Below are 24,073 nucleotides of genomic sequence, written 5' to 3' on the forward strand. Positions count from 1 at the left end.
ATGCATTTGAACTTCTAATCCTTTCACACTATCCAACTCCCTGCGGCATCTGTGCCTTTGGCTGACCACTCATTTAGTCTGGAATATTATTGAACAATACAGCACAGTACAGGCCCTTCGGCCCACAATTATCCCAAATCCTCCTCATTTTATGACATTTATTAGTTTCCTGAACAAGATAGGATAACTTCAACCACCACTATTCTGAACTGACTCTACGATCCACAGACTCACTTTCAACGCTCTTTACAACTCACATTCTCAGTATTATTTTCTTTATTGGCAGTTTGTCTTCTTTTGCACATTGGGTGATTGTCAGTATTTGCATGTTCATGAGTTTTTCCATAAAATTATATTGTTTTTTTTTCCCTGTAAATACCTGCAAGAAAATAAGTTTCAAGGTAGTATAGGGTAATATATACATACTTTGATAATATATCTACTTTGAAAGTGGCAAATAGGACAGTGAAGAAAGCAGATTGCTTGCTTATCTTAATAGGTTGGAGCACAGAATATAAAAGTTGTCATGTTACAAAACACTGGCTAAACCACACCTGGAATACACTCTGACCCACTTAATACTGAGGATGCATTCCTCGAAGGTGGAGTGCTATGTGGGGTTATTATAACATTACGTAAATGGACATGTGTACCTGATTAAAAAATCAAACCCAAGATATATGACACAGTAATTCATGGAACAGCAAAACACAAGTAGGCCTAACCTGTACATCAGTGGAGCAGCAACACATCACAGCAGCAGCGGAGGGAAGCAGGAGGTGGTTATATCGTAGAGGAGGGACGAGGCTGAGGGTCCTCCTCTAACTTTGGCCTCTTCTTCAAGAAGACGTCGAGATTTGACTGCCTTTTCTTAAGTTTCTTTTCATGAAGCAGTTCTCGGTAGCAGGAAATCATGTTGAGAACACCTCTTTGCCTCGCTCCCAGTCAGGGTCATTATTGATGAACTTCTCCATGATTTTTGTGATTGTGGTGATGCCGGTGCTGAGGAATGTTATGGTGAGGTTTCTTGCTGGTGTTTACACATGCGGGAGAGGCAGAGCATGAGCTCATATGTGATTGGCTGTGAGTGGCCAAGAGCGTATGTAGAGCGCCCTTATTGGCTGATTGAATGTTTACTATAATGGCAGCCAGTCTTGAGAAGTTTTAAGCATTGTTTAGAATGCATTTTTGTCATTTTAAAAAAATTCAGTAAAGAATTGAATAACTGTGTTGTAATGAATCAGTGTGGTGCAGGGTAGCGTTATGTGGTATCTGAGTTTATTGTGTATAGTTCTGGTCACCACATAATAGAAGCCATCATATAAAAGTGAGAGGAAAGAGTTTTAGAGGGGATTTGAGGGAAAAGCTTTTTACACAGAGCAGGTAATACATGGAATTGATTGTCAAAGGAGATGGTGGAGTTAGATATGATCCATACATTTAAGAGACTTTTATTCAGAACTTAAAAAGGTAAGACATAGAACACAGTAGGTAAATGGGATTGGTGCAAATGAGCAAAATGGATGCAAAAATTGGTGAAAGGGCCAGTTTCTGTGCTGTACAATACTATAAGACATGTGGTGTTTATGTCCATTAAAATTTATTTGCAGCATGTATCCTTCTATCTACCGACAGAACATCTTGGTTTCTGGCTTCTGTTCCCCTTCCTTTCTCGGCCCAAAAGGTCAACTGTTTATTGCCTTCCACAGAAACTTGCTGAGTTTCTCCAGCATTTTGTGTATATTGCTCAAGATTTCCAAAAGCTGCAGAATCTTGTGTGTTCTGGCTTACTATCTTGTGTTTGGATGTAAGCACTACATTCAGGTGCCCAATGTGAGGCCAATCAGGTAATGTGTATCAGATCCCCAGCTGGAGGTAAGAGACGAAGGCCACGGGAGTAAACCCAGATAGCAAATCTGGAGTCTCTTAAGGTGGCTGGACATCATTGACCATCCTTCTGGCAGCTCCTGTAGCCAGGCTGGTGCCAAACATTTTGCTTTGGACTACACTGGTGAGTCTGAGAGGGGGATCTTGATGACTAGGCATCTCAGAATCTCCATACCCTCTGCTCAGGCTGGTGATGATGATCATCATCACTCATTGTCCTTTGAGACAGATGAATGCCAACCACTACATTCAGGTCTTGAAACTAATTACAGAAGTCCTAACAATTCCCTATCCAAATCCAGCTAGCTTAACAAAGACTAGACGTTCTATATGGTCTCCTTTCTCAACCATACAATAAAACATTATCTATGGCAAGGCCTGCTAATCCAGTATATCAAATATATCTGCTGGTATATACACTTGTTTCTACACACAAAGTATGTTTTTTTAGCCTCAAAAATGGGCAAGTTAAAATGTGGAGGTTTTGTAACCATTAATCAATGAATCAATTCTGGAGTCGAAAAGTCCAGAACAAGGTATTCTGCGATCATTCTAGATTCCAAAACACCTGGTATGGATTTAAAATATTTGTTGTTAAATTGCATTCAGTTTAACTAACTCCTAAGAGTGCACATCACAAACAACCTCTCCTGGTCCATAATACATCCTACAGAGTTGAGAAGGCACACCAATACCTCTACTTTCTGAGGAGGCTGAAGAGAGCTGGACCTTGCACCTCCAGACTCACGTCATTCTACAGATACGCAGTAGGGAACATCTTAACAAGTTGTATCACTGCCTGATACGGAAACGGCACTGCGGCGGACAGGAAGGCTCTACAAGTGGCTGTCAAAGTTGCCCAATGCATCATCTGCAGCCTACCCCTCACGAAGGACATATATACAGAAAGGTGCTGGAAAAGGGCCATTAACATCACGGAAGATCCTACCCCAATTTGTTCATGGACTGTTTGTCCTACTCCCATCCATGCCACACCAGGAACACCAGACTCAAAAACAATTACTTCCCCCAAGCAGTAAGGCTGATTAACAATCCATCCATTTAATCCATCACGACTTTATTATTTCCTGTAGTCACCTTATGTACAGCCTAGTTTCACTTTGTGGACATACAATCAATTTATGTATATAAGCTATCTTACGTATTTATATTCATTGTATTTTTTTTTATTATGATTGTCTTCTTTATCCTTTATGTTTATTTTCTGCTGCAGCAGATCCGGGGTAACAATTTATTTAATTCTCCTTTACACTTATGTACAGAAAATGACATTAAACAATTTTGAATCTTGGATTTTGAAGTTGATAAGCAGTTTTAAATTACACCTTGAACTACTGGAAATGACAGGAAAATGAAATAAAACAGAAAATGCTGGAAATAGATTTTAAACTATTTAATTGGAAAAGTCACTTGCAACATCTATAATATGTTTTCTTGATATTCTTTTGATAGCAGATAAAAGATTGAATAAAACTAGTCAGCTAGACAACAGCATCTTTGGAGAGAGGAACAAAGTTAATATTTCAAATTAATGTCCTGATGCCATTAACTGTTTGTTCTTGATCCAGATATTTGTAGACCTGTTGAGCATTATCAGTATTGTATGTTTTGTTTCTAAGATACACCGAATTAAACCGGAACAAAGACTTAAAAAGTATACAGTATTAAAAATGTTTACCTTAGACACATTGAAGTGAAAAAATTTGATATATGCAACTATCAGTGACAAACTACATAGGTGAAAATAATACTAGTGAAGTTAATTTGCAAGTACTACACTGCCTGAGAAGCAGGGACACACAACTAATAATAATAATTCATTTTGAAACAAAAGAATAAGCAATATTAATAACAAAAGAAGTTGCAGTAAGTATCCAATTGCCAGATTTTTTTCAGCTTTATGCTAGTTCCTAAAAATCATAGCATTTCAAATCATTCTATTATAGTAATTATAATAACAAAAACTGAATGTTTATGAGATATACTAATTGATACTCAATTTCTTGTGATGCATGTTAAATCACAATATGTTGCAAGATGGTCGTAACTCAGCAGGGATATGTGGGTATGCTTTTGTTTCCTAATGGTACACTTAAAATCCTGTAAGATCTCTGAATTAATATGATCTATGATTACTTTCAATCCACATTGGGACTACCACTGAAGAAACACACCATCAAGAAAATACCTCATAGATAAGTCAAAAGTTACATTTTTAAAAATCAAATAAAATAGAGTCTGTCAGTACTTTTGGAATTTAACCAGTGTAGTTGTTTCTAGCATTCATTTATGATAGTGACAGCAGCATTTTTTCTGTAATACAGTGGCATCTGGCTTGTGAAAAACCTGCAAACACTTTAATTAATTGCAGAGAGATTACATGGTCTTCCAACCGTGTAGTTTGTCATCAGTGCACATTACAGATTTATATTAATGCATCACCACAGTGTCAGTAATCATTTAAACAGAATAAGAAATGATGCCAAGCAGTAAGGCTGTATTGCTATACATCAACAATGATGTCCTAAATATTTTACCTCCAAAAGCCACTTTAAACAAATCCTATTTTACCCAGGTTTAGAATGCTGACATAAGAGTTGGAACATAGCCTCCGACAGTGAACAGACGAATAGTATTTAAATAAAATATATTGCTGAATTAATCAATTCAAATTGCCAAGCACTAAATCCTTCTATATATTCATCACAAAACATTTGGATAGAGGACTGTGATGCATGTGTTTCTAGGAGTGCCCTTACTGTCCAGGCCAGACTAGTTGATGTTTTATTTTGGTTCAGTAATTAACTCTTAAATTGGGCAGGTTGTGCAGCTGTTTTTCTCCACTACTTTTATGGACTTCAGTTCAATAGTACTCTCAAAGAAATGCATCATCTTTTTCCCTGTTTTTTCAGATTTTAGATCAGGGAACTAAATGAGTTGCTTTCCAGAGATTTTATAACAGGAATATATAATTACTTTCACGTTACTCGTTTCAGAATATCGGCAAATTTGATACACCAATTGATAGAAGACCACGGGGTTGACACATCCCTGCATAACTCCCTGTATTACCATGAAACTCAGCGGTGCAAATAGATTGGGCTTGTTATTTCAGTTTCAATCAACCTTTGTGACTACCTCCATCAACATGTCCAATCAGTCAGTCATGGGACTGAGCTAGATATTTCCACCATTGTGATTAAGAAAATTACATCATCCCCTAATGATATAGAGCCATAGAAAAGTACAACACAGAAACAGACCCTTTGGTCCATCTAGCCTGTGCCAAGGCATTTACAATGCCTACTCCCATTCACCTACAATGGGGCTGTAGCCCTCCATACCCCTACCATCCTATCCAAACTTCTATTAAGTGCTGAAATTAAGCTTGGATGCACCACTTGTGCTGTCAACTCGTTCCACACTCTCATAACCCTCTGAATGAAGAAGTTTCTACTCATGTATCCCTTAAACTTTTCACCTTTCACCTTTAACCCAGTTGTAGTCCCATCCAAACTCAGTGGAAAAAGCCCACTTGCATTTACCCTATCTATACCCCTCATAATTATATATACCTCTATCAAATCTCCCCTCAATTTTCTATGTTCCAAGGAATAAAGTCCTAAACTATTCAATGTTTCCTTTTAACTCAGACCCTCCAGTCCCAGAAACAGCTTTGTAAATTTTCTCTGTACTTTTTCAACCTTATTTACGTCTTTCCTGTATGTAGGTGACCAAAACTGCACAGAATACTCTAAATTAGACCTCACCAATGTTTTATACAACTTTAAAATAACATCCAATTTCCTGTACTTGATACTTTGATTTATGAAGACCAATGTGCCAAAAGCTTTCTTTATGACCCTATCAACCTGTGAGACCACTTTCATTAAATTATGTACCTGTATTCCAAGATCCCTCTGTTCTACCACACTTGCCAGTGCCCTACCATTCACAGTGTAAGATCTATCCTGGTTGTTCCTATCGAAGTACAAAACCTCATGCTTATCTGCAGTAAATTCTATCTGCCATTTTTCCAGCTGGTCCAAATTCTGCTGCAAGCCTCAATAGTCTTCCTCACTGTCCAGTACAACCCCAATCTCAGTGTCATCTGCAAATTTGCTGATCTAGTTAACCACTTTATCATCCAGATCATTAATATAAATGACAAACAACAATGGACCTGGCATCGATCTCTGCAGCACCCCAGTAGTCACAGGTCTCCAGTCAGAGAGGCAACCATCTACCACTCTCCGGCTTCTCACACAAAACCAATACATTCCGAAATATCAAAATATTCTGGACCGTTTTTTTAACATACACAAGTATAAAGACAATGCTGCAACAAGTTGCACCAAAGATAAAATGAAAGAGTATTTGTTGATACTGTTGAGAAGGATTCAAAGCTAGATACTGGGAAAAATTGCAGTTCTTCCTTGTGGACCTTTAACACACAGCTGAAACATATAGTACCATGGAACGGAACTTCTGAGTCTCCAGAACAACCTCAAACCTGTCCATTCTTATTAAGATGAATCTACATTTAGAACCAAAGACAACTGACAAACTAGCAATTGGAATTTAATAATGTTGCTAGAATTAATAACAATTTTCACATTTTTGAGGATTTTAATGTCCTTAATGCAGTGAATGATAGCATTAAATTCCTGCATCTAACATGATGTAATATTGGCTACAGGCTATGGTGACTTCTGCAATATCCTAAGAGTTCCTGAAGAAGTCTTGAGACCGCAAGAAAATTAATGGAATAAATTCATAATTCTCTCTTTTCTAAAATTGCAATATTGATCCAATGAACACACCCCAGAGCTGGCCAAGCCAGTGCTTTCAATGTAAACTCATTCCTAATTTTAAAATAATGAGCAAAGTACAAATCCATGTATCTTTGTGCTTGGCTGACACTTGTGCTGATATGGATGGTAGTCATAGTATTGTTTGAATTAAATACAGTTAAAGCTGTAAACTTACAACATGGATATTGACTAATGTTGAAATTCTAATGTATATTTATTCTATGTAGGTACAGAAGGAGACCAACTCTGCATAGTCTGGCATGATAATGGTAAGTGTATGGCAAAGAAGTTGTTGGCTTAAAAGGGCTACTTCTAACAATAGAAAAACCCACTCTCTCAACTGAATGGATCTGTGATTGATTGTAATAGGCAGTAGAATGGTGTAGCAATTAATGCTGCTACCTCAGAATTTAAGGACTCATGTTTAATCCTGACCTTGAGTGTTGTCTGTCTGGAATATAGACATTCTTCGCATGACTGTGTGGGTTCAGTCAGGTTTTCCAGTTTTATCCCACAGAATGCTCGTAACTTTAATTCACTTAATGTCTGTAAGTTGCAAGAGAAATAGATGGGCAAATGAGAAAAATTAAATTGTATGGTATAGAGAAGTAGAAAAGGGGGAATGAGACTGAAGGAATTGATCTGTAGAAAGCTAGCTTATACCTAATGTACCAGTAAATAACTAGGTAGAGAATAACGCAGCCTTTTATAGCTGGAGATTAGGATTGCACCGACATTCTCAGTAATCATTAATGCTTCAACATCAACTATGCTAATTTAGTTGGATTTCATCCTGCTACTTAAATGACCAGCCACATTGGGAGAGTTGTGCAGCATGCCTCAGTCACTTTGAATAGACTTTGAAGCAATAGTCACTTTGAAGCAATGGAACAACATACAGAGTTGGTTTAGTGGCTCTAGAAAGTAACCTCCATCTTTCTTGATATTGTGCCAGTCCATTTCAAATACAGTGAAAAATGTAAAAATGGTGAAATTCAATCATTAAATCCCCTTCCTAAGGGTCTTGCCTGAAATTGTGTGTGATCTTTGTAAAAATTTTAATAGTTCTTTCTATATTGCTATATTTTTTGAACCAGAACCTGTTTGGTAAAGCATTTTTTTAGATGTATTTATGTAATCATTACATTGTAATTATAAATTCTTGTAATTATCTGTCTATAGCTGTTTCCACTCTCACTTTCATTAAATAGTGAAATAACTGTTTTCATACTGGTGCTTTTTATAACATTGCTTTTTTACAAGGATTTTTGGATTTCTGCACTTTGGGCTAGCTAAAAACTTCATTAGATAACCAGACATTAGACCATTACAAAAAAAATTACTTTGTAGTCTTAATGCAGGAGAAGACAAAATTCTACTGTGCAGGTCCTTATTATTCGACGTAAAATTATGATCCCTCAGCTCATCATATTCCATCTATTACCGTTACTAAACAGAAAATCCCATGCTGAATGTTGCTATATACTAAGGAGTACTGCAAAACAATTAATTAAAAAGTGCAAGAGCTACAACACATCTGCAGCACTAACCAAGACTCTTTACCAACATAAAGGTGAACTACATATCCACAAGTAAAAGATATGAACACAAATTTAATCAATCTCAGAATAAACTAATTTTTGCATTGTAGAGGTTTCAACTTCCTGATTTGTGACTTATGACAAAAATATTTGGTAAGGACTTGTTGAATTTAAAAAATGAACTAACATTCTGATATTGAAACTGCCTGTAGTTCAATATCAAGTGTAGTTTATTAACTGATTGGCTGTTGTCCCATTAATCTCTACTCTTACCCATTTAAAAAAGTTCACTTGACAAAGCAAACAGTTTTCTTGTTACATAAAATATCAGCCTTGGTTATTTAAAACTACATTTCAGGATTGATAAATACATACATGAAGTAATTATTTATTTAGTCAGTCAGCCAACAGTCACATTTATCTTAGAGACAGTAACATTCTTTAGAAGTATAATCAGTTTTGTGTGAAAATGAATGTATTCATTAAGTGTTTTCTTAGACTGAACTGCTGAATGAATGATTGCAAGGAACGAGTTGCAAAATTTTCAGAGTTCTAATCTCTATTTCATAGAACCTCAGATTTAATGGTAATGTTTCTTTGAAAATTAGTTATTTATCCCACTTTCTATCCAGGTTTGTTAAAAAAAAACATTATTTCATAGTTATATTAAGATTAAAGTGTAAGGAATGCAACTACACATTGAGGTTTCAACCTCAATGTGTCTAGAGCCAAATGCATGCAATATATCAGTGAACAACTCACTCATCAAGGATAGAGTTGATGCCCTTCCGTAAATGTACATGCATCACTGTGATAAACATCACATGAGTACGCTAAAAGCAGAGGAAAATTTGTAACAAACAAGGATCACAAAAAGCAAGCAGTTTGTCATCTTCAAATTATTACATTCCTTGCCAGAGGCATTACCCAGGTGCTAGTAACACACCCATATAGTAAAGATTAATAAGTACACAAGAAGCCATAACAGTTTGCTCATAGCTCAGAAATTTCTTGAATGTGCCTATCAGATTTTCAACTTTTATCTGGAAATTAGTCTGATAAACTTAGACCAACAGTTGTGGGTATTAGATTTCCCTCGACAGATTGTACAATCATGAAACACTGTTGACCGGACTGTTTAGAATGTTAACACCAAGTTCTAAAAACATAATGATATATAGTCATAAAAATAATTAAAACATGAATTATTTTATTACAAAACTTGAAATGTAACATGATGCAAAAAATCTATGGTTTGTTTTACTTTTTATATTCACCAGGCTAAGTCTGGAATGTATAGCTCCATTAATTTTCCTGGAATAACAACAGAATGCATTAAAAACTCTGATACAACTTCTGATACTAAAATCTTTTTCAGGAGAGATATTTCGATAAAGGCCCAGGCGGACTAACCACTGGTTAAGAATAATCATCATCCTCTTGAGGGCTTCCACCTTACTGCCTGAGTAAGTATTGCCAAATTATTACATTTGTCGACTCGAGCATCCTAATTGGCCCAGAATCCAATTGTGAAGCAGTGGCTGATGTGTTAAACAGGTCTTGCACTGTTTTGAAAAAAATATTAAATTGCTTAACAGCAAAAAATATAATTAAGGCCAATAAAATGAACACATTTTGTCCTTAGTTTACAGATGCATTAAAAAAAGCCAATAATCATTGTCCAACATTTATCACACTTGTATGGTGGAAAAATAATTAGGCGTACAATGTTAAGGATTGCGTCAAATGAAAACTAGAAAGTTTACCTCAAGAACATTGAAGTTAAGGCAAGACTTTTTTATACATACCTGCAGCTAAAGATAATAACTTCCTCTTGGGTTATTTTGTTAGCTATTCTATCATTTCTTTCTCCATTTACAAAATATAAACAGCTTTCAAATCCTTTTCTAAAAGCTTTGTAACTGAACTGTATTGGTGATTTAGGTTCTATACAGAGTGTGATGACTGCTCCAAACTAATTTTGTGCCCTTACCTGTATTTAATCAAGAATTCCAATGGAGTTCAGGGTAGTTACCATGTGGGGACTCTTTATTCTGACCTTTGCAGTGTATCAGGTCACTGCAATAACCCACAAAGCCAACAGGCTACCTTATTAATTTTTAATATTCTTTTCTTAGCTTGTATTTTCTACCTGCACAGTCACCACAGGAAAGCGAAGGTTTGTTAGCTTTCTTAAATAGACGTCAAGTACTACCTGTCATAAAACATCAGGTGTCTCTGTTTTTCCCCAGAAATGTTATGGTTTTGTTGACTGAAGTGTCTCCAACTTTTCTCAGAGTCAAAGGAGCCATTATTGCTTCTTGTATCTTTTCTCACAAAAGATTACTTAACAAGAAAAACATGTCAATATGCTGTGAAAGCTTACATTTATGGCATCACATTGAGCTAACTGCTGCAAGCAGCACCGTAAATAACCGCTAAGAATGCGTAACTGAGCTCCCTTTTTAAGCAAAAGGTCCACCTTGTATGCCAGCAGATACAACTAGACTTTAGGCAGCTTCAAATAATTTATTATGTTATAACATTTTTCCTATTTATCTCCTCTCCATCCTAGTGACCCTTCCAGTCCAAAGCAATTACTACATCTGTTAACATAAATCATCTCTCAAATTTGTCAGTTTTATTTTCCTCTTTTATTTGAGAAAATTACAAAGATGACTGAATTAAAATTGTGCTCAGAAAATTACTTTCACAAATTACAATAGAGATGACTACACACGGATGTTGACCTGAGCCACTTATTGTTCAATAACAAACATTGATATGTAGATGCATTTGGATCTTATACTATAATAAAGGATGTTACCCTTATGGTAAGGCTGTTGGAAACTGATCAAAAACAGGTGTTAAGCCAAGTTAGTGTTCAGCTTCAAGCAGCTGTCAACTAGTGATAGATTAGACAAATCTGATTGTTCTATCAAAACATGCATCTCGCATCTTGATCAGGTAGCCTATTGAATTATGATTAATTCACATGAGTGTTGCTGACAGATAAGATGCTTTATCTTAGATGTGAGGCATTTGCTCGCCTGAAGCAAAAAGACACTGGAGCTGTTGGTAAAATAAAAAGTATCAAGTACAGTACAGTTTGAAGTTAATCACCTACATGCACCTCCTATTTTATCAAATTCATTTAACCGTGGAAAACCAATGCTGATATAAAAATAGATAATTTGAGGATATGATTACAAATATCTATAATGTAAATACAACAGTTTCAAAAATTTTTATTCACTTTACTTATGACATGAAATGATCTCAGAAAGACTGAAGAACACGACCTGCTCCCTAACACCTTCAGATTCTGTTCTAAATAAACAAAAATTTTGCAAGGATTAGTGAACATTTGATGACGGTCAGATTTTTTGGCTAACAGTAATTCTATTTTCAACCAGGCATATAATAACAAATATACTTGCTAGTCTTTTTCTATCTGATGGTTTAAATGGTTGATTACGGTATGACATATTAATCATGTCCAGTCTGTGAAAAACTAGGAAAAATAATCAAACAGTATGAACTATTAGTAAAATTTATATGACAATCGATAAAATCTTTTCTGAAATAGCATAGGATGAGAAACTGGTACTAATTAACTTATTGTAACCTTAATACTTTACAAAAACACTAATGTATATTGTAATTGCATTTTTGACCAACAAGTATTAACCTTTCTGTGACTTACTTTTGCAGCCTTAATCGATTTTGTACTGCTGCTGAGGTCAAGGAGTCTACTAACTCCTTTCATGGCCTGTACAGCTCCTACTCAAGGGGATAAAATGTTTTAAATGGAGTATATTCTAGAAACATCAATATATGATTACTGCAATGATTTCTATTGATCTCAGCAATGCAATGCAACAACTTTATTACAATATAAATTATGACACATGCACCAGCAAATTCCTTTTTCTTAATATATTTCCATAGTGTATTTTAATAATTCATTATGGAAATTTATTACCCATTTTACTTATAGTACACCTTAATCAGTTCCAAATCATAGGTAAACAAAAAGAAAATACGTAGTTCATTCAGGTAAGGACTGCCTCTTAAGAACAATTTCATTAAGTGATCTAATCAACAATTGTTCATTCTACATTTTACAATCATGACATAGGATTCAGAAGCCATACGCTTGATTATTAATATTGAATAGCATGCAGAAAAATCTATATAGAAATTAGTTAACAATATTACCTATAAATTTAATTGGAAGCCATTACTTTAAAAAAATTATGCAGGTGATTCGGGCAGATGGGTCTTGTCAGGCCTGGTTGGTAGCTCATCTAGAAGGAAAACTGTTCTCAAACCCCCTATGCCTTGTAGCTATACACGTTATGGGGAAGACTTTGGGAGTAAACTCCAAGGAAAGATCTGGAGCTAGCCTCCCTAAGGTAGTCTTATGTTGAGTTCAAAGCTGATTGGCAACTCCAATGCCCGCTCCTTTGGATTCATCAGCTGCGTGGAGAGGGGAGCCTGCTGCATGGGCAACAGCTAGCTCTCCATATCGTACTGCCTTGGCTTGTGTACCGACTTTGATGCAAACAGTGCGGATGTAACCTCCATTGTTGACCCCGAACACTGGAAAGCCTAACTGGCCTTACTGCAGGTGAAAATTGATATGCAATAACAACCATTTTGGTTTTGTTTCATGTTACCCTGGAAATTTGATAAGTCACCCCTCCCCAGAATAATTTACCTTTGCACCTGTAATAATTTCCATGTCAATAATATACAGCATTTTCTTTGCAATGTCCTCTTGGAACATTAAGAGGCTAATTAATTTGTAATAGTGCAGCATTGCTTTGGGATATCTGTAGGCCAAATCCATGCATATATTTTGTCTTTTTAGTCAATTCCTATAGTTCCAACAACTTGTATCCCCTCACTGGTCCCAACCCTCCTTAGGCCCCAATTCTCTGAGCACCTTTGAGCACACTTATTGTAACATGTGCTATGTGCTGTGTGTGACTGTTAGTACTATGTTTTGCACCTTGGCCCCAGAGAGACACTGCTTCTTTTGACTGTATACACATGAATGATTGAATGACAATTAATCCTGAACTCGGTACACCAAGGGTATCTCAATCTAAAATGTTCTTAGCCTTTCTGATGTTTCAGGGCATTATACACCACTTAACCCTCAAACATTCTAATGCAGGCATGGGCAAACTACGGCCCGGGGGCCATATGCTTTTTAATCCGGCCCGCAGAACTTGATGAAATTATATTAATAAACCTTGTTAACGTTTTTTCCCCGCAATTCTGGCGTTTTCCCAATAGATGACACACTCTATATACATTTGTGGCGACCCATTTCCTGGCACATCTAAACTGGCTCACAATTAGCCAGCGTTCCGGCTAAGGGAGATAGCCTGCGGGGATTTGCGAGCACAGAGCTTTGGAGCCTCTGCGCCATGGGGGGCAGGTTGAGGGAGGCTTAAAAGTGAGGCTGGGGATTTTGAATAAAGTGTTTTGCTTCGACTGCAGTTACCGACTCCGTGTCGTAATTTTAGCGCTGCATGTAGCACACCGCTACACATTGACCTTCGTTGAGGTGCAGCGTATTACTCCACATTTGCGCTTTACTCTTTGTTCGGCTCGACCTATTTGTGTGAACAGGCGTTCAGCGTCATGAACATCAACAAAGCCAGCCACAGATCCAAGTTAACTGACCAACACCTCAGATCCATCCTGAGAATCGCCACAACAAAACTAAATCCAGACTTTGATGCGCTGGCTAAAAAGGGAGACCAACAACACTGTTCCCACTGAAACTAAAAATAAGTTTCTTCGTTGTGTTATGTAAAAAATGCATTTGAAAATATTTTTTTCAATAAGCGTTGCATGTTACATGTCATTTCTGTTAAGTGATGGACATGAGTAGAGCGCAGGTGCACGTACGTTCTCAAAATAAAAAATGCGCTCCAGATCAAATAACTCGCTCTGCATACTGGCGCGCTGTCACTGTTTTGTTCTTGTGCTGGTCGTTGTTGAGTTTTGGCACAGGGGACAATTGAATAAGAAGGAGCTGGACAAGTAGACCTGCATCTCCTACCAATTTTGAAATAAAGACAGTCAGTAGGAGAGTGATGATGATAATATCTTAAAGGATAACAGAATTTTCAGTGCTTTAAAACAATAACTGTTACTATTAAAAAAGCTGCATTTTATTCATTTAATTTTCAGTGTTTTAAAAGTCATTTCAATAAATAGCTAAATACCATGGGACTTCAAAGACAGATATTTTGTTGTAATGCATTTGTTCATTTTCAATTGAAATTAAAGCACATGTTTTCTACATATCCCATGATATTTTATTTTCTCTTATGACGTGTATTACCAAAACACTCCGTCCATCTGCTCCTGGTCCGGCCCCCCTGTCAAATTTTAGAATCCTTTGTGGCCCACAAGTCAAAAAGTTTGCCCACCCCTGTTCTAATGTCTTGGCTTCTACTGAAATTTGCAGCCGATGATCCACAAACAAAGCTATTCTGAGCCCTTAGACATTCCACACCTGTGTAGTTAAATTTCAAACTAGACCTCAGTGTTAATATTTTCATGTCATACCAATTAAATACACTGCATTCTTTTGAAACAGAAAATGGTCACCGATACTCTAAGGTGTGCCTCAATCCCTGGTAAATTCCTAACATTTTCTAGTGACAAAAGTTTCCACTGCCCAAAAATAGATATGTAGTCACAGAGTCATAGTGTTATACAGAATGGAACAGAGGTGGAGAGGGTCGATAGCTTTAATTTACTTGGTGTCAACATACCAGAGGATCTGTCCTGGTTCAGCACATAAGTATCATCACAAAGAAAGCACAACAGTGCTTCTACTGTCTTAGAAGTTTGTGTAGATTTGTCATATCACCAGAAACTTTGACAAACTTCTTTAGATGCACAGTGGAGAGTATCCTAATTTGTTGTGTCTTGGCCTGGTGAAATACCAATGCCCAGGAAAGGAAGTGTTCAGAAAGAGGTGGCTACAGCCCAGTCCATCACAAGCGAAGCCCTCCCCACCATAGAGTACATTTATATGGAGCACTGCCGCAAGAAAGCAGCATCCATCATCAAAGACCCCACCATCCAGGCCATGCCCTCTTCTCGGTACCATCATCAGGCGTCAGGCCTTGGGTTTGACACCCACAGGTTCGGGAGCAATTATTATCTTACAACAATCAGACTCCTAAACCAGCGTGGATAAATTTACCATTATTTTAAACTGATTCTTTCCTTTCAAGGATTCTTTACAACTCATAATCTCAGTACTATTGTTATTTGCACAGCTTGTCTTCCTTTGCACATTGCTGTTTGTCACACTTAATCTGTCTATGCATAGTTTTTCATAAAATTCTGTTGTATTTCTCTTCCTGTAAATGCCTGCAATAAAATGAACCCCAAGGTAGTATATAGTAACATATAGCTAACTTTGATATTAAATTCACTTTGAACTTTCAAACAGGCTTTTTGGCTCAACTTGCCCACGATGACTATGATGTCTGTCCAAATCAGTCCAATTTGCCTCTAAGGACCATCGAGGGACCATATGGGACCATATCCCTCTAAGCCAGTGGTTCCCAATCTCAGTTAATGGTAGGGATCCATGGCATAAAAAACGTTAGGAACCTGTACAAGCCTTTCCTATCCATGTACGTGTCCACTTGCTCCATCAGTGCATTCCACATACCCATCACCTCTGTGTGAAAAAGTTTCCCCTCACATCCCCTTTAAATTTCAAAAACATAAAAGATTCTGCAGATGCTGGAGACCCGGAGCAACACACAAAATGCTAGAGGAGATCAACAGGTCAGACAGCGTCTATAGAGAGGAATAAACAGGCTATGTTTCAGATCAAGTCCTGATGAAGTTTCTCCACATCTTGTGTGTTCTGCTTTAAATTTCACCCATTTCATCTGAAATCCATGTGCTCTAGCTATAGATTCCCCTCCTTTGGTAAAATGAATCTGAATATATTCCCCTATCTATGCTCTTCATGATTTATATACTTCTATAAGGTTATCCATCAGCCTTCTAAGCTCCAACTTATCCAGGCTTTCCTTATAACTCATAACTTGTAAATTACTTCTGCACTCTTTTCTCAGATTTATGACATCTTTCCTATAGTTAGGTGACCAGAAATGTACACAACACTGAAGTTACAGAGTTGTTACATGATGACCTAACTCCTGCACAAAATGCTCTGACAAAGGCAAGCATGCAAAACACTTTCTTCACCACCTCCCCTATCTGTGTCATCATTTTCATTTGTCTCCCTTTCACATTTTCTTACATTATACTCCATTTACCACATCCCTACATGTTTGTGTAACTTCTCTATTTTTCTATGTAATCTTCACAATCTGATTGTCTGTGTAATTGGCAACCTTAGCAACCAAAGGTTTTAGTGCCTTTATCGGAGAATGTAGAAATGTAGATGGCTGAGATTATTGAGAAACTTGAAAACACAGGTGAGAGTCATTAAATTACGGTTTTATTTAATTAGCAGCCAATGTACTCAGTAGCCACAAGAGGGGCTTAGTATGAATTAGGATGTGGAGTGCTGAATTTTGGATGACCTCATTTACAAATAGAACAAAGGAGGTTAGACTGAAGTGCATTGAAATAATTGTGTCAACAAGTAACAGAGACATGGTCAAATTTTCAGGAGCAGGTAAACTGAAGCAGAGTTGCATTCAGGAAGTTTGCAAAATGGAAACAAATACGTAGTCTTAATGAAGCCATGCCTGTGCAAGTCCATTTGGAAAATCTATACATATTCATGAAATAAATATCCTTTAACTGTGATAATGGTCTAAGAACATTTACATTTAAGCAGGATGACACTAAATTAAGAGGACCAGTTAAGAGCAAGTTACAAAAGGGACAAATAAATAGCAAGATAAATGGAGTTCATCAATGGGAAGTTGGTGAATATTTGGGATCAAAGGAAAGAAAATCAAATTAATTTCTTCAAGAAACAAATCACTAGAAGCTGGTGAGTGGGTACATAAAGCAGTATAAATTCTATTCAAGTGCTATTTGTCATTTCCTTGAGTTTGGACTGCAAAAGTAAGGAGGTATTGCCTCAGTTGTACAAAACTTTAGTTAGATGTCAATTGGCTTAGTTGTAAATGTCAAATCTGGAGAAAGATAAATTAGTTGGTGTTGTAAAGGGTACAGTACAGACACTAGAATGCTGCCGGGACTTGAAAGGATAGATTATGAGGGCATAAATATGGCTTGTTTTCCCATGAGTTAGGAATGTTGTAGAGTGATCCATTTGGAATTTAAAATGATTAAAGGATTCAACAACAGGGGTACAACACTATATTCCTCTGTAGCAAAATAGCAGAAACTTAAAATAAGAGCTGGACTTTTTAAGTAAAAATTAAGATGCACTTGTTCCAAAGATAAGATTGGAACATTTTTAATGTGTGTCAATGATGCCTACTCTAAGCAAGCCTTTGTCAACCATAGTGCCTACAAAACTTCACTGGCCGATCAGAGAGAATCAGTATCATTCAGGTAATGGCACACTTTAAAGATGGGTCTGTGTGAAGAACGATTGGTCTTCAGGGAACTGGGAGGTCCAGTTATTACATTTTTAGGGATTGGTACATAACAATTAAAATTGACAATCAATGTATTAGAGGGTAAAACTTAAGTTGCAATTACAATTCATTCCAATTATCTCTGGAACTTAATAGTAGAAGATGGCATGTCACATACCAGCAAGTGTATAATTTATCATTTGTTGGTTTTTCTTCATGTGGTTTTGCGATATTCTAATGTATAATCTTGTTGTATACATTTCCCAATGGTGCAACAAAACATTCAGCAAATGCTGACTAGAACAAACTAAAAAGCAGCTCTATTGACAATCCGTCAGCTCTGCAGTAATGAACACTCTGTCTGTACTTTCACCTTATAAACTAACAGCTCTAAATTACGATATGGCAGAAGAGGGACCAGTTGCCACATTTATTACACCATCAATGCTGTTCCAAATGGAGTAATTGTAAGGTCAAGAGCAAGTCTGTGGATCTTGAATGTAAAAACAAGACTTCAGGGCTGGGTTCTGTATTTACAGAACTGCATCTTACAGAAGAGAAAAATTTTGATTTGCTCATTTTTATTCTTAGAATTACATCATTATGGTTTTATTCTTTGCTTCTTTCCCTCATTCTTCATGCAAATTACAAACACAGTGGGTAACTGGACTTCATTTTTTTTATTCTGTGGACTTGTCTTTGTCATTACTGCTTTCCATATCATAATTCACACCAATGCCTGTTCACTCATCATTTTGTGCATCTAGACTGACATATATCTAAGTTGCAAAACATTTAAGGTTCCCACCTACTTTTCAAACCTCTTCACAGTCTTGTCCCTTTTTATCCTTGTAAAGTATTTTTTAGCCCTATAACCCTCCAATATAACCCATATTCATCTCTTTTTTCTTTAGTTGTAATCTACTCTTTCTGCTGCAATTTTCTAAAATTCCTTAGATTCTGTAGAGCATCAGAAAACTGCCATGTGATTCTCCTACTCAAAAAATAAGAATCAAAAATTGAGCAAATAAAGAGATTAGCCTAACATCCATTGTTGTGAACATGTTAAATGAATTAATCATTAAGGAAGTAATGGCAGAACATTTGGAAAATAATGATTTGATTCAAGCAGAATCAGAATGCTACATGGTGTGGAAAGCACATCTGACACATTTTTTAGTGTGTTTTGATGAAATCTTAACTTTAGAAATCCAGGTGCTTAACAAGGTGTCTCACAAAGAGTTAGTAACAAGGGGCTATAATGCTGGACGTATGCAGGCAGTACTCAGCAAGTAAGGATAAAGGGATTAGTTTTAGATCGGTCCCAGGGATCAGAACTTAACTGCAGCTGTTTACGATAAATATATTAATGATTAGTAGTAGGAAGGGAGCAAGTATACAATAACTAAATTTGAGGACAACTCAAAAATTAGGTAGGAAAACAAGCTGTATAAATTAAAAATATTGTTAGATTATGTTGATGGGCAAAATGCTTGTAAACTTAGTATAGTGAGGGAAAATGTGAAGCTGTTTATTTTGGTGGAAGAACATGAAATACAGAGTATTCTTTCAATGGAGAAAAACTGCAGAAAGCTGCAGGTTAGAAAGACTTCCTTCTCTTTGATGATTATGCCTTTGGAACTGTTTGCCACAGAGAGCAGTGGGGGCAGAGCTCTTGTACATTTAACTAAGCTCAATTAAAGCTAAGATCAATATATATCTAATCAATAAGAGATGCACGGGTTATAGGGAAAGGGCAAGAAAGTGGATGTGAGGAATGATCATACTGAATGTAGAATAGCTTGAAGGGTTGAATATACTGTTTCTACTTTTTTATGGTCTAATGGCTCTTTGAGATAACCCAATTTTAACCAATCAGCAGTGGTGATGTAAGCCAAATCTCAGAAATTCCTTCTTAAATCTCTGCCTTTCTATTTTCCATCTTCTTTAAAATGTTCCATTAAACCAACTGCAGAAAGCACCTGCTCTAATACTGCTTTATGTGACTTGGTACACTGGAGTCCAGAATATTTTTACTGTAATGAAGAGTCACTATTCTAAAGAGTGTTCAGAAGAAAAACTTAGAGTATCAGCTCCATAGAGTTTCATTTTAAGGGCTTCCTCATTGGGCTGCAGAAGGGGCCAATTTGTGGAAAATATGGTATGGTGAATGATTCAGTCTGATTGAGTCTGAATGATTCAGACAGCTTTCTGTGTAGGTAGGAGCTGCTGGTTTTTAAATCGGTGAAAGTCAATGTGGAAACTTGACCTGAGGTGGACTTAAGCTGCACTCAAAATTCCTCAATCTTTTATGTTGGTTTGTCCAGTCATGTTGTGTGAGGAACTTGAACTGTGCAATCTTGAGAAAATTCCAAGTCAGCCACATCAATAAATAATTTCTTGTCAGTGTTAATGCAATAATAAACAGCAGAAACAAGACCAAGACTGTCTATCATTATATAACAAATTTGCTGGGTTAGATCTTGCTGGGAAATATCACAGATAAACACCAAACTGCTGGCATTTCTCAGTGTAACTGTCAACAACTTGGGATTAACTTGAACTTGTTTTAGTATCAGGAACTTTTCAATTGCACTCCAATGTTGGTCTATATGTCCATCAGTGGAATGTGACAGCAAAATGCTCCAGGTGCTGGAAATCTGAAATAAAATCAAGAGCGCTATAACTATTTAGCAGATCAGATGGCACCTATGGAGAGAAGCTAAGTTAACATTTCAGAATTCTATTGATTTTTACTGGTACTTAAATTATTTTAAGTATTTCTGATTATGGACAACTTAAAATAGTTTTTGGGAGGTTTGACAGCTGTGCACATTTTTTCATGCATGGGGCTGGTTCTGGCCCCTCCATATAGTAGTATTACATCCAGCAAGGGTTCTTTTCACACAATGCCTGGCACTTGGATTTGGGTTTCTTTGGAGATTAAATTCACGGCGCTCACAAAATTAAAGACATACAGATATTTATTACGCACATTATCAGTGAATATGATCGATGTAATATATATGTTTTGTATATTTATTACATAATGACAGCTGCATCACAAAGATTCACTAGAACGTCGCTAGGACACTTGAGCTTGAGTTACATGGTCTGGATGGACTGGGACTGTTTTCCTTGGAAAGAAGGAGATTGAGAGACGACCTTACAGTAGTTTATAAAATCATGAGGGGTACAAATAAGAGGGATTCTCTCAGTCTTTTACCCAGGGTAAGAGAGTCTAAAACCAGGGGACATAGATGAAAGGGGAAAGGGACCTGAGAGGTGAGTTTTTCGCACAGAGGGGGCAGCATGCATGGAATGAACTGCCAGAGGAAGTGGTAGAGCTGGGGGCAATTACAACACTTCAAAAGATAGACAAAATGCTGGTGGAACGCAGCAGCTCAGGCAGCATCTATAAGGAGAAGCACTGTCGACGTTTTGGGCCGAGACCCTTTGTCAGGACTAACTGAAAGGAAAGATAGTAAGAGATTTGAAAGTAGGAGGGGGAGGGGAAAATGCAAAATGATAGGAGAAGACCGGAGGGGGTGAGGTGAAGCTGAGAGCCGGAAACGTGATTGGCAAAAGGGATACAGAGCTGGAGAAGAGAAAGGATCATGGGACGGGAGACCTAGGGAGAAAGAAAGGGGGAGGGGAGCAGCAGAGGGAGATGGAGAACAGGCAGAGTGATGACCTTTTCCCCCTTCCTCCTTTTTTCTCTCTTTCTGCCCCCGATATTTTTAGCTTTTTCCCCTGTCCTTTTTTTTCTTCTTCTTCAGATTTTCTTCACTATTAGGAATTAATACACAGTGTTATTGTACTGCAAGGTATAGATAATGTTCTAATTTGTCCTGTATCTCCATTAAGTACATTTATTGTTACTCAGTTAAACAGTAGTTTATTTTTTTATACCTTTTAAATATTTCCATGAAACTTTCACTAATTGGAGCAACAGTTTTATTGGAACAAAATATATTGGTTTTGGTGTGTCCCAATTAACTGGAATCCACTGTGTTGAAATGTCTTAAATATGATATAGAAATAAAGAAATGTAAAAATAATCTTAGAACATAGAACATAGAAATCTACAGCACATTACAGGCCCTTTGGCCCACAATGTTGTGCCAACCGTGGAACCTACTCTAGAAACTGCCTAGAATCTCCCTACTGCAAAGCCCTTTATTTTTCTAAGCTCCAGGTATCTATCTAAGTCTCTTAAAAGACCCTTTTGTACCCACCTGCACCACCATTGCCAGCAGTGCATTCCAAGCACCCACCACTCTGTGTGAAAAACTTCCCCCGACATCCCCTCGGTACCTATTTCCAGGCACCTTAAATCTATGCCCCCGCAAGTTAGCCATTTCAGCCCTGGGAAAAAGCCTCCGGCTATCCTCACAATCAAAGCCTCTCATCACCTTGTATGATTTTCAAATTTGACACTTCCTTTCCACAGGATGAAATTAAGTGCTAACGTAATGAAGCCAAATAAAGCAAGTAAGCTTTTCCATCATCAGGATAAGAGTTGTGCCAAAATAATCTGCAACAAACTGCTTCCTTTCTGCATATGACTCACGGAGACAGTCTTACAAAGTACACAGAGGATAACTTAGAAGTAGTTAGTCTCAAAAGCAAACTATAAATACTTCCCCTAATGAAGCCTTATGTAATACCTTAGTATCAATAAATTTGATTGATGTGATTATCACAATAGTAATATGTGCTAAGAAGCCTTTGAAGCTTAGACAGTTTTAGCAGACATGGAGGCAACAGAGATTGCTTTTCATTCTAATACAGTAGTGAAATCTTTGTAAGTGATTTTCGCCAACTATTGACCAACAGTCAGAATAGACGATCTTTAAAATTCATTTCCCAGGAGAGTGAGGCATCAGCAGCAAGCTTTCTGACCTCCAGGAGTCAGTCACCAGAGTCACCCAGCCTTATGCCTGTACTACGTGCTGGATGATCACTGAAGTACCATAACATTGCTTTCTCATTAGTTACACTCTTTAGAAAGTACTTCTAAGTTCAAAGTAAATGTATTATCAAAAGGATGTCTATGTCACCATATAATATCCTGACATTCATTTTCTTGCAGGTATCCACATTAGAACAAAGAAATACAGTAGAATCAAAGAAAAACCACACACAAAGACGGACAAAAAACTAATGTCCAAAAGAAGGTAAACTGTGCAACTACAATAAATAAATAAATACTGAGAACATGAGTTGAAAGTGAGTCATGGGTTGTGGAATCATTTCAGTGTTGAGGTGAGTCAAGTTATCCATGCTGATTGTGTGAGTATTTTTCAATGTGTATGATCTACCTCCAGTGAGCATTAGAGCTGCCCTGTGAAGTGTTCTGATATCAGCAGAATATAAACCTTCTAAATGAAAAGTGCAAAATGGCAACTTCGACCCATTCCAGCTATATTGGGAGCCTTGGCATTTATGATAAATCACCTGACCTCTTCAGTTCTAATGTGGAACAGATGGAGCTGTTCTTTAGGGGAAACAATACTGTTGAAATTGAAGGCAAGGGTGAAAGTGTGACTGCTCAAAACAAAGTCATACGTGAATGAAAGAATGCAATTTTACTAATAGGGACATTCAAAAGGCATTCAATGAAGTATCAAACAAACTTATTTAGAAAATAAAGACATACTGGAATAAAGGAAAGACTAAATAAAGAGATTCAAAATCATGAGGCATTTTTGTGTAAAAATTGTAGAGCTACTTTTGAAACTGAATCATGGATAACTGTACGGCTGGTGGTCATATATGTAAAAGAACTGCTAAAAGAATTTGACAGGAAACAAGGCCTGCTTTCTCCACTCAGATGATAATTAAGTTCTAGACCTTACTACTTGAAAGTAAATTGAAACAAATTCCATATGAATTTACTAAAGGAAATTGGAGATATACTTTAATTTACGAAGATATGGAGAACTTAAAATTGGATTAAACTTGGATAGCTCTTAAAGTGATAGTATGGGGTGCTAAATAGTCTTCATCAGTTTTAGTCTATTATTCTATGTCTGCCATATCTTAGATATTAAATCCACCCTTTTGCTTGGCTCATGCAACTGTGTTAGTCAGAATGAATCTTTGATTTGAAGCACTAAGCAAGTACAGCTACTTTCTACAAATGAGCCATAAAAGTCAAAAAGAATCCTAATTCAAGTAGGAAATTGTTCAAGTTCATTTGAATCATGAGCAAGTTATTCTGTTA

The 24,073-nt window shown here is 36.9% G+C and overlaps 1 protein-coding gene and 1 long non-coding RNA gene across 5 annotated transcripts in view; one reads left to right on the forward strand and one right to left on the reverse strand.

Annotated features, from left to right (window-relative positions):
- Positions 1–24,073, reverse strand: part of fto (FTO alpha-ketoglutarate dependent dioxygenase) — a 342,469-nt gene that overhangs the window by 105,452 nt on the left and 212,944 nt on the right. The window contains exon 9 of one of the 4 annotated variants that reach the window (XM_059992821.1): positions 16,780–20,504. The exons of the other annotated variants lie outside the window; for them this stretch is intronic. Coding sequence (XP_059848804.1) covers positions 20,453–20,504 — 52 coding nt within the window. The 3' untranslated portion in view covers positions 16,780–20,452. Of the gene's footprint in view, positions 1–16,779; positions 20,505–24,073 lie in introns of those variants that run through there. 4 annotated transcript variants of the gene reach the window in all.
- On the forward strand, positions 731–10,002 carry LOC132406817 (uncharacterized). Its single transcript, XR_009516254.1, has 3 exons — positions 731–1,470; positions 6,950–6,991; positions 9,642–10,002. It is a non-coding gene; the product is annotated as an uncharacterized LOC132406817 (long non-coding RNA).

The sequence above is a fragment of the Hypanus sabinus genome, chromosome 17 (assembly GCF_030144855.1).
Source record: "Hypanus sabinus isolate sHypSab1 chromosome 17, sHypSab1.hap1, whole genome shotgun sequence".
Classification (NCBI taxonomy): Eukaryota; Metazoa; Chordata; class Chondrichthyes; order Myliobatiformes; family Dasyatidae; genus Hypanus; species Hypanus sabinus.